The sequence below is a fragment of the Bos javanicus genome, chromosome 19, assembly GCF_032452875.1.
Source record: "Bos javanicus breed banteng chromosome 19, ARS-OSU_banteng_1.0, whole genome shotgun sequence".
Lineage (NCBI taxonomy): Eukaryota > Metazoa > Chordata > Mammalia > Artiodactyla > Bovidae > Bos > Bos javanicus.
The window spans coordinates 18,256,423-18,272,400 of NC_083886.1; the positions used below are offsets into that span (position 1 = coordinate 18,256,423).

The following is a 15,978-nucleotide window of genomic DNA, read 5'->3' on the forward strand; positions in this document are numbered from 1 at the left end:
TCAAAAATGTGGTATGGATTGAAGATGGAAAAGCAGGAAGCTTAGGTGGTTGGGGTAAATGGTTTGTGGGGTAGGATGTAGCAGGAGAGGCTGATGGAATAAATAGGGCTGGGGTGAAAAGGGGTTTAGAGTCTAGGCTTTTCCAGAACTTTCTGGAATTTTTTCAAGAAGAAAATCGGTGATATCTCTACAGCATACTGGAGCAAAGGCTATAGTCCTGAGGAGCCCCTGGGGCTCCTGCTGCCCCAAGCCTGCTCTGTTGCCCCCAAAGCTGTGAGAGTCAATATCCACACTTCCTTCAACCCATTATGTGACACAACACACAGGCTGTGAAGCACTGTCATAAGCCCTGGGGAGCCATTAAAGAGTTTCAAACAGAAGAATGACATAATCAGAATGATAGGGTCAGGAAGGGATCATTGAGGGAGGAAATCAAGACAAGGGGCCCATTAAGAGCTATAATAACAGGGTAGGCTGTGAGCTGTAGACCAGAGGGCCTGAACCGAGTTAGCAGCCATGAGAAAGGAACACAGCCCAGGGGCTTGAGAATAGTTTAGGGACAGAATGGACAGCCTTTAATGATGAATGGAATGTTGGGGGTGGTGGGGGGAGTCATAGTAAAAAGTTGTGTGCCTACTCAGTGCCTCAGTCATGTTTGATTCTTTATGACCTCATGGACTATAGCCCACCAGACTCCTCTGTCCATGGGGTTCTCCAGGTAAAAATACTGGAGCGGGTTGCCACTTCCCACTCCAGGGGATCTTCCTGACGGGGTGGGGGGGGGGATAGAATGCACGTCTCTTGCATCTCCTGAATTGGCAGGCAGATTCTTCATCATTGCAGCACCTCAGAAGCCCAACTAAGTAAGGACTTGAAAGTGAAAGTGAAGTGAAGTCACTCAGTCGTGCCCGACTCTTTGCGACCCCGTGCACTGTAGCCTACCAGGCTCCTCTGTCCATGGGATTCTCCAGGCAAGAAGACTGGAGTGCGTTGCCATTTCCTCCTCCAAAGTAAGGACTTAGTTGAGGATAATTCCAAGATTTCTAGGTGAAAAAGGGATGCAGAATTCATGAATGAAATCTCTCTTCCCCTGTCTAAAAGTCCAGTTCCAAATTTAAAATGATATATTGTCAACACATCACACAGACATTTCACATTCCTTTTTGTCAATTAGTGTGCACATGTAAAAGGGCAACACACAGACACACACATACACACACAGACACATACACATGCATACACACATATACACACTCATACACACACTGGCACACAAAATCCTCCAAGGGAAGTTCGTCTTCAGAAAACTAATAAATGAGCTCCATTAGATGAAACATTCTGATTTCTGACACCTATCTTTAAGTCAGAATTCCATCACCATTTGCATAAGACTTCGAAGTCCTACAGAACAGAACCCTAAAATGTTTCTGATGGAGACATGACCAGGAGAACTGTTTTCTCAAATAGAATCCCGTTTTTCCTTTATTGTTTCTTCCTGCAGGGAGAGAAAAAAAAAATGAGGTAAAAATTGGTCTGTCATTATTTTTAGTTTAAGAAACAGAAAAGAAACACTTAAATACCACAAAACTCCCTTTTACAGAACAACTAAACACCCACAACATAACCCAACTGACAGCATCGTAATCAACTGGAAATGTTAAGCTATGTACCGAATGATGGTTTGGCCATCAACCAAAATGACAGCGGGGAAGCTTGTTCAAGGTGATGGCTGCAACAATGCACCAAAGAAAGAAATGGACCTTTGTCATTTAGACTCTCTCTTCCAAAGCAATAAGTTGTTTTTCTGCACAGCCAACATTTCCAAGAGTTAAGGATTTATTTATTCTTTTGAGCACCACAACTTTTTTTTTTTTTTAATGGAACCATTTGTCCAAAACTGCTTCTGAAAAAGATCCCATTCTTTCATATATTCTTATGCAAATTATGCACAATAAAATGTGATCTTGGCAACTCAAGACCATCATTGTAAATTCCAACTCTTATTTTGAGGCTAAAAGACTCAGGGTGATTAGAAACATATGGAGGTTACCCAACATTAAGTGGCATCTTTTTTTCAGTCCTTTTAGTCCCCGTTTTTATAGTTTTGTCTTCTCCTTTGCGGTCCAACTTTGGCTATACACTCTGAATATAAGGGTACTTGAATCTTGAATCTACTTGTTTCTTTTCATGATGTATATCATTTTTGTTCTCCTGAGAGCCTGAAAAACAAATAACCAAGCAAGTTTTCAAGATTGTACATAAAGTAAAAGTAGGCTCCCTAAAATCAAAGGTTCACTCATGCTCAAACTATGCGATAGTGGCTGGAAGGTTGTATCATGTAATAGGGGTTAGGAGGAGAATTTAACATCAGCAAAACCCGAATTTGACCTTAAATAATCCACTTGATCTCTCTCAGCCTCAGGTTCCTCTTTGGCACAAAGAGAAAGAATACCATGTTCACTAGGGTTATTTGGAGGTTAAATACGATAATGCATGCAAAGTCCCTAGCTCTATGCCTGCCCCATTACTATCCTCAATTAATTAAGGCTACTTTTATCATTATTATTAGTTCGGAGGCATGCATTGTGACTGCTCAAACTGTTCCTTATCTCTTTGAACTGCCTCTAAACTGGAATGAAGAATATTACCGGTGCCAAGACCAGGAGAATTTCAACCACAGTTAAAGATAGAAGCGTGATGCAGTTGGAGAAAGGGCTCAGACCCTTCATACTGTCGAGGTCCAGGCAGGGTCAAGTGCGCCAAACCAAGTCAGCCAGCCGTGAGTTTAATCACAAGTCAGAGTAAGGTCTCTAGGCAGAGTCTGGTTTTTGTTTTGTTCTGTTTTTTGAAATATGATTCTTTTAATGTTCTAGACATTTTAAACATTCATAAAATCGCCTTGTTTCAGAAGTCATTTCCTCTTTGGTACAGATTCCGTGTCCATGATCAGAGACAGTTCTCAGAGACCCAGCCAGCAGAAAGGACACAGGAAAGCAACAACTCAGTGTGATCGTCATCGAATACCTCTCCCATACTGGGGACAGTTCACCTCCGTGTCAGCTTTTATTATGAGCTATTATTTGGACACTTAGCATCTATCGTATGAGCTATTGCCGGGGTTTTGTTCAAAAGGGATTGAGACTGAGGCAGGGATCCTGTCATGCTGGGGAAGGGTACCCAGGAATCGGGAGGAACACATGGGACTGGGCAGGGTTCAGGGTGATGGCTCCAGCCACATCAGGGCAGCACCTATGGCTCGCTTCCATTGGCACGTGGGCAGTGCCACAGTGGGAAGGTTGGTGAGATTAGCTAAGAGGACCAGGTCCAGTGGCTCGTGATCCAAAGATCCCACTGCATAGAGATAGAAATTCTTCTTCTTACAGTATCCCTTGTTTCCAAGCTTGGCTTTGGTAAGCTTGCTTATGTTTCATTTGTTTTTCTGAAATCAAAGAATTCAAAAAACCCTGTTTATTAATAAACACTGTCTCTCCTAATTCTCCCCTGACTATTGTTCAGGTACAAAGGTGTTTCCCTGGATGGTGCGTGTACCCTTTGTGCTCAGATCTTTTTACTTGTTGCTATTTCATCTCTAACTTAACACACCGGCATCCTTGTCCTAATCTTTTCTCTAAAAATGACATCATTTTTCCATGAACATATTGTCACCATCATTATCTTAGCTGTTTGCCTAGGGTTGGGCATGTGAACTGTTTTTCTTTCTTTCTTTTTTTTTCCTAGCATGAAAAGCACTCATTGCAAATACCTCTGTACTTTGGGGGTTATTTCCTTGGGGAAGCTTCTAGGGCATGGGATTTCCAGGTCAAAGGGTGCAAACTGTTTTCTGCTCTTATTGCACATTGAGCTAATGAACTTGCCTTTATAACTCCGGGGGCTTTCAGAAGGCTGTTTTGAATCTAACGTTGTGTGTTAGTACTGTAGGCTGCTGCGAATTATTGAATGAGTAAACTTAAGCACTGTTGGGCTACAGAAGTATTGATTAAAAGAAGAAAGCAAAGCTGAGGTCTGGAAGAGAGGAGAGGAAGGAGGGAGGGAGACAGTAGGCTCAAAGTCTGTGGTTTGTAAAGATGGCTTCCCACCTTGCAGCCACGTGATGGTTTTCAGTGTGTTTCATCATTTGGATGTTGAGAGAGGAAATATTTTGTGGGGCTTTCTTCAACTTACTTGGCTCAGCCTATAGCACTTGTACTCATGTGTACTTCCCTAAACCTCTTTCTTTTTTTTTTTTTTTTATAAGTGTATTTATTTATATACCTATTTTTGGCTGTGCTGGGTCTTCCTTGCTGCACAGACTTTCTCTAGTTGTGGCGCTCGGGGACTCGGTAGCTTCTCTTGTTGTGGAGCATGGGCTCTAGGGTGCGTGGGCTTCCGTAATCGCAGCGCCAGAGCTCAGCAGTTGCGGCTCCCGGCCTCTAGCGCAGGCTCAGTAGTTGTGGAGCGCCTGCTTAGTTGCTTCGCAGCACGTGGGATCTTCCTGGACCAGGAATCGAACACGTGTCTCCTGCATTGGCAGGTGTATTCTTTACCACTGAGCCACTGGGGAAGCCCCCTAAACCTCTTCCTTGCCTCTGAGCTCCTATACTTTTTAGCTCTGCCCATGATGCATCGTACTGAAACTGGGGGAAAAAAGAGCCCCATATGCACTGCCGATAGTGAGAACCTGGCTTCTGTTTTCACTTCCTCCATCTCCCTGAGGGCTTTTGCAAAACTCTAAATTATGCTGCCACCCACGTTATCTATTCTCTCTTTTAACTCCCAATTTCCTGCCTTTCTAATAATTAACAACACGTTGGAGTCAGACCTGGGTTGGAATCCTGGCTCGGCTGCTATGCGACTTACTCTGTGTGACCCTAAGCAGGTAACTTCCTGTCTCTGAGCCCCATTTTCTATATCTAGAAGATGAGGCTTAACTCAGTGCTTGACATCCAGCTCAGTGAGTGGTTGCATTGGGTAATTATGGTTTGAACTGTGCTTAAACCAGCAACAGAGGGAGTAGGATTAGAAGGATAAAATTTCTATGTCCCCATTTGTAAAATGGGATCATATTATCGTGAACTGTCATGAAAGAACATCACATGGGGGGATGTCCTGGAAGTTCAGTGCTTAAGACTTGGTGCTTTCACTGCTGAGGGCCTGTATTCAATCCCTGGTTGGGAAACCAAGATCCCACAAGCAGCATGATGCAGCCAAAAAAATAAAAAACATTCCGTGGTGTCCGTAATAGTATGTGATAGGCACCCAGCAGATGCTGTTATCTTTCTCTCCCTCCCTCCCCATCATCTCCTCCCTTCCCCTTTCCTTTTCTTATCCTGCCTTTCCTGCCCTGCCCTTCTGTGCCCTGTCTTCTATTTGGATAATCACAGAGGTCTGTACCACTGGAAAAAAATGTACAAAACCCCTCCCAATCTGCCCCTCCTGTGGGTGGACAGGCAAGATAAACCAGGAGGAGAGAAACCCGAGGTAGTGGTTTGGCCCGGGTCATTTATAAGGGGAAGGAAGTAAACAAACTGCTGGTGGCAGAGCCAGAGAAAAGCAGTGGCTCGAGGGAAGGCAGCCGGGAAGGAGGCTTTTGACAAATCAACCCAGCCTGAAATCTCTGAGTCACTGCAGAGGGTCTGTCTGCAAGACAGATTCAGGGCTGGTTAGTGAGTGCTCCCCGAAGGGGAGGTGAGAGCCAGGGTACTACTAAGTCATGGCTGAGAAGGGGACAGCCAAGGAATTGAGAAATAAAATGCCTAATTGTACCTCGGGTTTTATCTGTCATTAAATCCGATTTTAACTGCCTGTCTTTTCGTACCATGAGTGGATGGTAACTATACTAGAGACGGTTATTATGCTTAACTGTTTTAATGAGTTTTGTTATGTGTATGGGAGAGGAAATTAGGTAGAAAAGGGTGCAAAGCTCCATTGCTCTGCTAACTTTATGGTTAGAGTTACAACCAACACCCAGTTATTCAAGCCTAAACCCGGAATAGGGAAGGTGATGGGGAGGAAGAGAGAGATTCATTATTGATGTGATCTGGCTTCAGAAAGTAAATGTCACAGGTCAACAGGACACCACCAAGGACACAAAAACCCACATCGGGAGGAGGATGTGAATGTGGGCACATGGATGTCATGGGTCAGGGCTCCTCCACATGGACTTCTGCTGGTGCTGCCTCTGGTCTCAGATCCTGGCTCCAATGTGGATCCCTGTAGACAGAGTCAAATAGTTCTCCATGAGTTAGGTGAGAAAATGAAAATGCATGGGGAAATTCAGTTGGAAACCAAATTCAGTGTATGATGATTGCTCTCAGACCAAGGGACAGGAGCCCTCTCCACACACTCTGGCATAGCATTTATCATACTTTAATACAAGTATGTACTTTCTGACCCACACCCCCCACTAGACCGCAAGCTAAGACAGAGATCACGTCTTAGTAGATGCTGCATTTCCCACGCCTGGGACAGTGTCTGACACATGCTAGGTGCTCAGTCAATATCCACTACAGTCATAATTTCACCTAATTCAGCCCTGTACTTCAGAGCCAAAACATGTACTGACTGGACAAGTTACTTATCCAATCTGCCTCAGTTTCCTCCTGTGCAGAAGAGCTACGATGGTGACACATACCTCATAAGGTTACTGTGAGGATTAAATGAGCTCATGCATGTCAAGCACAGTGCCTGACAATTAGTTCTCACTATCAAATATCAGCATCAGCATCACCATTATCACCACCATCACACTCACCACTACCACCATCATCACCACAACATCATCACCATCATCAACACCACCATCATCACCACCATCATCGCCATCATCCAACATCATCACCATCACCCACCACCATCATCACCATCATCATCAACACCATCATCACCATCACCATCAACCACCACCATCATCAACATCATCAACATCATCACCACCATCATCACCATCACCATCACCATCATCACCATCACCATCATCATCACCACCATCATCACCATCACCATCAACCACAACCATCATCGCCATCATCCAACATCATCACCATCACCCACCACCATCATCACCATCATCATCAACACCATCATTCAACACCATTGCCACCATCATCACCATCACCATCATCATCACCACCATCATCACCATCACCATCAACCACCACCATCATCGCCATCACCATCAACCACCACCATCATCACCATCATCAACACCATCATCACCATCACCCACCACCATCATCATCAACACCATCATTCAATACCATCGCCACCATCATCACCATCACCACCATCATCAACACCATCATCACCATCACCATCATCATCACCACCATCACCATCACCATCAACCACCACCATCATCGCCATCATCATCAACACCATCATCGCCATCATCCAACATCATCAACACCATCATCACCATCACCATCAACCACCACCATCATCACCATCACCCAACATCACTACCATCATCATCACCATCATAAGATCAACTTCCCAGTGACCAGGGCAAGTCACTAAACTTTGTTTATCGATTTCCTCTTCTAAGAGTAACCGCATGCTCACTAAGATCGCTTTTGGCCATGACACCCTCTGTTTCTCTCAAGGGTGTGTCTTACCTGCTCTCTATATTAGTCACAGAAATTTCTGAATCCAAAACTGGCTTTCTCTACCTACCAATGCATGTTTGGACCACTTTCCCAAACCAACTGGAGCTGTGTGCTCAGGACACTCAATTTTGCCTGTGTTTGTGTGTGTGTGTGTGTGTGTGTGTGTTATAATTAGTTTAAAGAAAATATGACTAGAAAATTAAATCCTTTGCAAATGCATCATCTAATACTGTTCAGCACCAAATGGACATATTTTTGCACTGCCTGCTGTTTGAGATTATCCACACGAGGGCTTTCATCCATCAGCATGTCTAACAAAGAGTTAACGGAAAATCTGATAATAAAACAGCAAGCTCTATGTACCACCTTGCCATAGGACCCACTCTCATTTTTGGATGGAAGAGCAGGACAACGTGAAATGAGAAATTGAGGAAAATAACAGAAGTTGGAATGAGATGCCAAAGGAAGGCAACCATAAAATAACTGCAAACACAGAGAAGAAAAAGCTGTGAAGAATATAGAATACAATTACTCTAGTAAATGGTATTCACAGAATGCAACCATTTGCGTGAGAAAAGGGAGACATATGGTGATTATACACACATATGTATATTCATAAGTATCACTAATAAATTATACAACAAATTGATAGCATTAGTGGCCTTCAGGGAGGAAAGATGGGTGGCCATGAAGGTGAGGGGTAGAGAGACTGTTTTATTAAACTTTTTACTCTTTTGTCCTTTTTGACCATGTGAATACTTTTCTGGTTTCAAAATGGATTGTTGAAAATTTATTCTGACTCTTTGCAACCCATGGACTCTAGCTCACCAGGCACCTCTGTGCATGGAGATTCTCCAGGAGGGAATATTGGAATGGGTTGCCATCCCCTCCTCCAGGAGTTCTTCCCAACCCAGGAATCTAATCCAGGTCTCCCGCATTGCAGGCAAATTCTTTACTATCTGAGCCACCAGGGAAGCTCAAGTATACTGCAGTGGGTAGCCTATCCTTTCTCCAGGGTATCTTCCTGACCTGGGAATCGAACCCGGGTCTCCTGCCTTGCAGAAGGATTCTTTACCAGCTGAGCTACCAGGGAAGCCCATTACATAGGGTGAGCAGAGAACAAACCAGAAGCTGGAATCTGGGTTCTGGTTGTGTGTTTCTCAGCATCCATCTGTGTGATTTATACAAGCCATTCCCCTCTCTGGACCTCTGCTTCATCCTGCTGCCCCCACCCTCCAGAGTGAAGGGGTTCAATTAGACATTAGGTTACATTACATCCTCCCATCTTTCAGGATTTGCTTTCACCCTGGAGCACAGTGGTTCAGCAGAGCATGAACTTACCAGCCCTCTACTCTGTACCTGGTCCTTCCAGTCCCCATCTTTCTTCTGCTGGCTGTGTGCCCTTGTTTGCCCTCTGAGCCCTGGGATTTAGTGCTGGTGAGAGATGAGAAGCTGAGAGCTTGAACTCCAGTAAAATGAGGATGACCAAAAACTGCCAAAAAAAAAAATTTCAAAGAAATCTAAGAAAGAGCCTGGAAGAAGAAAGTACTAGGCGGGGCCAAGTATAATATAAGAAAGCCATAGAGTGAGTGGGGGAAACAGTGGAGAGGCTGAAGCATGTGCAAAGTGAGATGGAACAGCAACTCCAGTGCCAGCCCCATGGAGGGAGGCTGGGAAGGATAGGGAAATCAGGTGCCCAGTGATCAAAACCCTGGTGACGTTCTGCTCGCCCTTTCTAGCAGCTCTGGAGCCCCCACCATGACCACTCAACACTGGCTGAGATCTTGTGGCACTGTAGCCGCCTCATTGAGCTCAGAGGTCACCAGTTACATGAGCTAAGAATAAGAGGGAACCTCAAGGCTTTAAGCAGAGGTTGGGAAGAGAAGAAAGGAAAGAAAAGGAAAAAAGAGAAGGGAGGAAAGAGAGAGGCAGAGCAATAGGGACCCCAGGGCAGTACAGGGTCAGAAAAAGAAAAACAAAGAGAAAGAAGGAAGAAAAGGCGAGCTATTTAGGTTCACAGATAGACCCACAGAAGCCCACCTGCCCCGTAATAACAATGAACTCTAGGCGGAGAAGCAGTGTCAGCTCATCACCAGGAGTCCTAAAAGAAAATGCACTTGGCATCTTAAGCAGAGCCACCAAGAACACATTGTTACTGCTCACGCTTTCCTCTTCCCTCCCACCACTTCCACTTAATCCCAGAGGTGGTGATGGGGGCAGAAAAGAACCCACAACCATCAGAATAAAGATCAGGTTCTGGAAGGATCAGGTCTGAAGTAAAGGGCTTGGTGGGTTCGTACCAATGGGTATGGGACCATTTTAAAGACATCAACATCCGAGATCCCATCCCAAGAGCAGAAAATGCAGGAGAAACAGATGAAAGAGCTGACGGCATTTAATCTGGAGAAGAAAAGACTTTCTTGAAGATTTGGCTAGAAGGCTGACTGCTGGCACCCTTTTCACCACGGATGTACTTTGATTTTATAAAGTATTTTGAAGGGTTCCCATGTGAAAGAAAGATCAAACTTATTTTGTGTGGCTCCCCAGGGATAAATTAGGAGACATTTGCAAAGAGACTGATTCCAATGTGACAAAAGGGAGCTTTAAACACTGCCAGATGTTTTGGAATACAATCAGTTACCAGTGGACTGTCACTGATGGGATGTGTAGCAGGGATTCCGCAGAACTGGGTGAGGTGGTACCTATGGTACATTCCAAAATACTGGAGCACACCTGATCTGAACAGCTGACTCATTGGAAAAGTCCCTGATGCTGGGAAAGATTGAGGGCAGAAGGAGAAGAGGGCATCAGAGGATGAGAGGCCTGGATGGCATCACCGATGCAATGGACATAATGCCTGGGTGGCATCACCAATGCAATGGATAAATAGTGGACACTGATGCAATGGACATGGCATCACTGATGCAAACTTAGAAAATGGTGAGAGACAGGGAGGCCTGGAGTACTGCAGTCCACGAGATCACAAAAATTCGAACACAGCTGGGCGACTGAGCAACATAATGCATTCCAATAACCATGCCCCTGAGCAGCAGGGATTTGGGGATAAGCAGGAATGTCAAGGGCTCCAGTGAAGCCTGATGAAGCCCACAACTGTCAGCTCCTACAACAGGATTATAAAAACGGAAAATCATACTGACTTCAATGGGCCTTCCCTCCCAGCAAACTCATTTCGTGGGAGAAAGAGCTGATAATTGGCAGTGGTGGTCACCCAACAGAAATGCAGGCTGGCTGGTGCCCAAAGGTCACACCGAAGGCCAGGAAGCCAGGTGTGGAGCGACAGATGTTATAGCGACAAACAGGAAAAGGGAAATTTTCTTAAAAGCTTATGATTGGGAAATCACAATGCTAAATGTGAACTTCTTGGTGGATAGGTCACATGGGGCAGTTCAGGAACTGCCTTGTAAATTTGTTTTTTCAGCCAAGAGAGCTCGCCTGATTCACGAGAGCTGTCATGTCAGTGTAGCTCTGACAGCACCGATGCCGTGGGGCAGGGTTTGAGAGCACAGGGGCTGGAGCCGGGCTGCCTGCACTGAAAGGCTGCTCTCCTGCTTAAGCTGCGTGGCTTAGGGTGAGAAACTCAAGCTCTCTGTGGTCAGGAGTCCTCTCCTTTGGAGTAAACAGCAATATTCATATGTGCCTCATCGGATTATTTTGAGGGTTAAACATTTAGAATGTTTATGACACTTTTTTTTTTCTGTCATTTTTTGGGTTTGCTCTCTGTGGTGGTGCTCAGTCGTGTCCAACTCCTTGAAACCCCATGGACGGTAGCCCACCAAGTTCCTCTCTCCATGGAATTTTTCAGGCAAGAATACTGGAGTGGGTTGCCATTCCCTACTCCAGGGGATCTTCCTGGCCCAGGGCTCAAACCCAGATCTCTTGCATCTCCTGCATTGGCAGGCTTGGTTTACTCTTTATTTACTTGGCTGTGCCAGGTCTTCGTTGTGGCACGCAGGCGGTGTCTTTAGTGGCAGTATGTGAACTCTTTCCTTGTGGGCATGTGGGATCTCGTTTCCTGACCAGGGACCAAATCCAGATCCCCCACATTGGGAGCTCGGAGTCTTAGCCACTGGACCAGCAGGGAAGTCCTGACACTTGTTTTTGTCCTAGTGATTAGGAAGACCTACATTTATTATACGGTTATTATTTTTCATGCTTTTGAAAGCAGCAGGATGGGAAAGGAAAAGCTTAGACTTTGGAATGAGTTAGAGCTGAGTTCAACTCCTTTCGACAGTTGTAAAAAGAGGGTAAAAATACCACACGCCCCCCACCCCCAAGGCTGGAATGAGAAATTAAATATGTGTCTGGTTCAGTTGCCTGGCATATAGGAATATTCAGGAAATCTTAATTCCCTTCTCCTCTTCCCCATCTTGATGTGTTTTGTCTAGGTGCCAGGGCACTGTGCTAAGAGATAGAGGCAAAAATGAGAATGAGATGTGGTCTCTGTCCTCAAAGGGCTCACGTCCAGAAGGAAAGCCTAGACACACACGTGACAAGGCGCTATACAAAGGCTATGATGGGCCTATCAATCCAGTTACCTAGGAGGCAATGTTTCAGCTGGGATTTGAGGAAAGGGCAGAACTTCACAGAGCTGGTCCAAGTATTGGTCAAGAAGTTGGTGGGGGGGATTTCAGGCAGTGTAGGAAACGCACTGCATCCATGTGCCAAAAAGAAAGCCCGCGATCACTTGGGATCACCCCTGTGTCTGCCTCTGGATTTCTGTGCCAAGAGCCCTGGGGCCCATGCAGGATACCCTTCCTCTCTGTGAAGAGGTGACCCATCTGAAGAATTAACAGGAGAAGCCACGGCAGAGAAGATGCTCAGGCAACCAAAAACTGCATGTGTACATTTCAAGGGGGAAAAAACAAAACAAAACAAGAAAGAAAAAGCCCATAACAGCCGAACAAATCAGAAACATAAAAGGTCTCAAAGGTTCTACAGGACAGGGCTTTGTGCTGCCCCAGGGCTGTGATGCGGGGGTATGTCTGGCTGCTTCATCAGTCATTTCACTGAACTCCCAAGCTCCCCCGACCTTGGCCAGGATATGTGTCACAGTGGCCCCCCTCCCAGGGCTGCTGGGAGCAGACTGAAGCCCTGGTAAGTGAGCCTCTGTCAGAGCCCCCACAAAACTGGTAGATTCGGAACCTTCCCCCAAAGCCAGCAACAGATGTCTTCAAGGAACCGAATCCAGAGCAGAATTTTAGCAAAACCCAACTTCAGGAGCTTCTTCCCCAAGTGAATGAGACACACCAAGGCGGAACATTTTAAAAAGCTAGGGACTTCCGAGGCAGTCCAGTGGTTAAGACTTCGCCTTCCAATGTAGGGAGTACAGGTTAGATTCCTGGTTGGGGAGCTGAGATCCCACAAGCCTCAGGACCAAAAAACCCCACCAAAACATAAAACAGAAGCAAAATTGAAACACATCCAATAAAGACTTTAATTGATTAATTAAAAAGCTGAATGAAAGTGTCCAAAGTGCCCAGAGGTTAGTGGAAGACCTGCCCAGGAGGGAAGAAAGACATCATCAGCTAAGCAGCTGTAGGAACCCTGCTGTAAGAATGGCAGACTTGGGGTCTCGGGTCCACGGAAGTCACTCTCCCCCTCCTGCCCGTCCAGGGAGGCTGTGCTTGGTGGACTGCGGTCAGGGGCGAGCAGCAGACCTCCCCAGGGAAGTGGCTAAGAGGGGACACCAGAAGCTCCTAAAAGGCACGGCTGCCCCTGCTGGGCCCAATCTGCCAGAGACCCAGGGGCTGCTCCCAGCAGCTCAACACACATACTCCTCTACACACCGCACACATGCAAAACACCAACTACACACCACGTCCAGAAGCTGCCGATATCCACCCACACATCAACACACGTGGCACCCACCACCCGCTAAATGCAAACGGTCCACCCAAGTAGAGCATACACACCATCCCTCTATCCTACACACAACACACATACTCAAATAGCCACAGTACAGCATCTGCAAAAATAAACCCACCAGATACACCGAGATGCCCGTTCACACGTACACAGGCACATCCTACCCACACTCAGCGCCTGACACCCCACTCACACACTTGCTCAAAGGCCCACATTAGACAGCGGCTTCGGGTTCTCGACAGCCCACCCGACACAGTGAGACGTGGCCTCACAGTCATCCACACACGACCCACAGACACGCAATGTTGCTACTCCATGTCTCTCCCGCCAGCCCCGCACAACCCGGCACATCTGTGCAGCGCATCCCCCACCCGGCCGGCTCTGGCAAGAGGCTTCCCGCTCGGTGTGCAGCGGCCACAGTGGCCAGGAATTAAAATGCAGCGAGGAGGAGCCGTGCGCGTCAGCACCGCGTCTCCGGGAGCGCACGGCGCTCGCCGCCGCCGCCCCTCCCGCCAGCCCGGAGCCGCCGGGCCGGCGAGCCGAGGAGCAGGTGCTGGAAACCCAGCCGCGCCAGCGTCGCGCGGCCGCTGCCCAAGTTCGCCCGGGGGCCCCGAGGAGGGCCGGGCAGGCGGGAGGCGAGCGCAGCCGGCGCGGCCGCTACCGCGGGGCTGAGAGTCTCGAGAGGAGCCGGCGCGCGGAGCAGCGAGTCCGGGTCACCCCCGAGAGGAGTAGCCGGGGCTCCGCAGTCCCCAGCTCCTGGAGCACCCAGGCAGGAAAAAGAAGAGGCGAGGGACGGCGAGATCGAGCTTTTCTGGAAATTCGAGGCACTTCGCAGAGCCGTGCGGGGGAGAGAAGCGACACTTCCCTCTGGCCAGCAGCCTTGAAGGAGCCCGTCGGCCGGCAGCCTCCGGCGGGACCCTGAGACGCCCCCAGCCCCGGGCGAGGGCGGTCACATTGCAACGCAGGACGCCGGCGGCGCAGGACTCCGGGGAGCCTTAGCAGGTCTCCACCGAGCGCAGCCGGAGGAGCAGTTAGGAGGGTCCCGGAGGAAAGGGAAAGAGGGCCAGCAGGGCGACCGTTCATCCCGGTACACACCCACCCCACCCGCCCAGCCAGGAGCGGCCGCGCGCCTCTGGGGGCGCTCGTCCCCCGGCACCTTCTCCCCACGGTGTCCCAGCACCGCGGGCCACCGGCGGGGGACCCTTGGGGATGTCCGAATCAGGCATGGTGGCCGAGTGGCTGCTCTCCCGGGACCAGCGTAAAAGCTGGGGTTAGGCGGAGCCCGGAGAGACTCAGCTCAGGGTCCCCCGAGGTCCAGGACAAGGGGACGCGGGTGCAGCACCCCGGGACCGGAGAGGCGGCGCCCAGCGGGGCCGCTCCAAAGGTAGTGGCCGGCGTCGGGCATCCTCAGGAGGACTCGGAGCCAGGAGAGCCTGGGAGGCGCTCGGGAAGGCCCGTGCCAGGGGCGGCGGGCCGAGGCGGGCTCGGTCCCGGGCGGACGCCCGCGGAGGCGGCGGTGGCGGCGCCGGGCGGGCATGCCGCGCCACCGGAGCTCCTTTCGGGCGCACGCTTCCCTGGCGCGGGCTGCGCGCGGCGGCTGCCGCTGCTGCTTCCACCGCTGCTGCGGACTTCCATGGCGGCTCCGCCCGGCCGGGGCCGCCGCCGCTGCCGCCAGCCACGGACTGAATGAATGAGCCGGAGCGGCGGAGCCGGGCGGCCCGCGGCCGCACTCACCGGCCCGGGACGCTTCCGCATGGCCCGCGAGGAACCGGCGCCCGCGGCGGTGGCGGCGGCCGGGCAGCCCGGGGGCGGCCGGGGCGGCGAGCGCGAGCGGGCGCTGCAGGGGCCGGGGGGCGCCCGCAGAGGGCGGCCGTCGCTGAGCCGCGCTAAACTGCACGGGCTGCGGCACATGTGCGCGGGGCGCGCGGCGCCCGGGGGCTCCTTCCAGCGGCGGGCGCTCTGGGTGCTGGCCTTCTGCACGTCCCTCGGCTTGCTGCTGTCCTGGTCCTCGAACCGCCTGCTCTACTGGCTCAGCTTCCCGTCGCACACGCGTGTGCACCGCGAGTGGAGCCGCCAGCTGCCCTTCCCCGCCGTCACCGTGTGCAACAACAACCCTCTGCGCTTCCCGCGCCTCTCCAAGGGGGACCTCTACTACGCCGGCCACTGGCTCGGGCTGCTGCTGCCCAACCGCACGGCGCGCCCGCTGGTCAGCGAGCTGCTGCGGGGGGACGAGCCGCGCCGCCAGTGGTTCCGCAAGCTGGCCGACTTCCGCCTCTTCCTGCCTCCCCGCCACTTCGAGGGCATCAGCGCCGCCTTCATGGACCGCCTGGGCCACCAGCTCGAGGACATGCTGCTCTCCTGCAAGTACCGCGGCGAGCTCTGCGGCCCGCACAACTTCTCCTCCGTGAGTGGCCCTCTGCGCGAACCCGCTCCCTCTGCTCCCTCACTTTCCCCAGCCCCGGGGTCTGGCAGCTCTTCCCCAGCCCGG

The 15,978-nt window shown here is 49.8% G+C and overlaps 1 protein-coding gene across 2 annotated transcripts in view; it reads left to right on the plus strand.

Annotated features, from left to right (window-relative positions):
* ASIC2 (acid sensing ion channel subunit 2) overlaps positions 1-15,978 on the plus strand; it is a 1,207,137-nt gene that overhangs the window by 897,182 nt on the left and 293,977 nt on the right. The window contains exon 1 of one of the 2 annotated variants that reach the window (XM_061390401.1): positions 13,930-15,894. The exons of the other annotated variant lie outside the window; for it this stretch is intronic. Coding sequence (XP_061246385.1) covers positions 15,181-15,894 — 714 coding nt within the window. The 5' untranslated portion in view covers positions 13,930-15,180. Of the gene's footprint in view, positions 1-13,929; positions 15,895-15,978 lie in introns of those variants that run through there. 2 annotated transcript variants of the gene reach the window in all.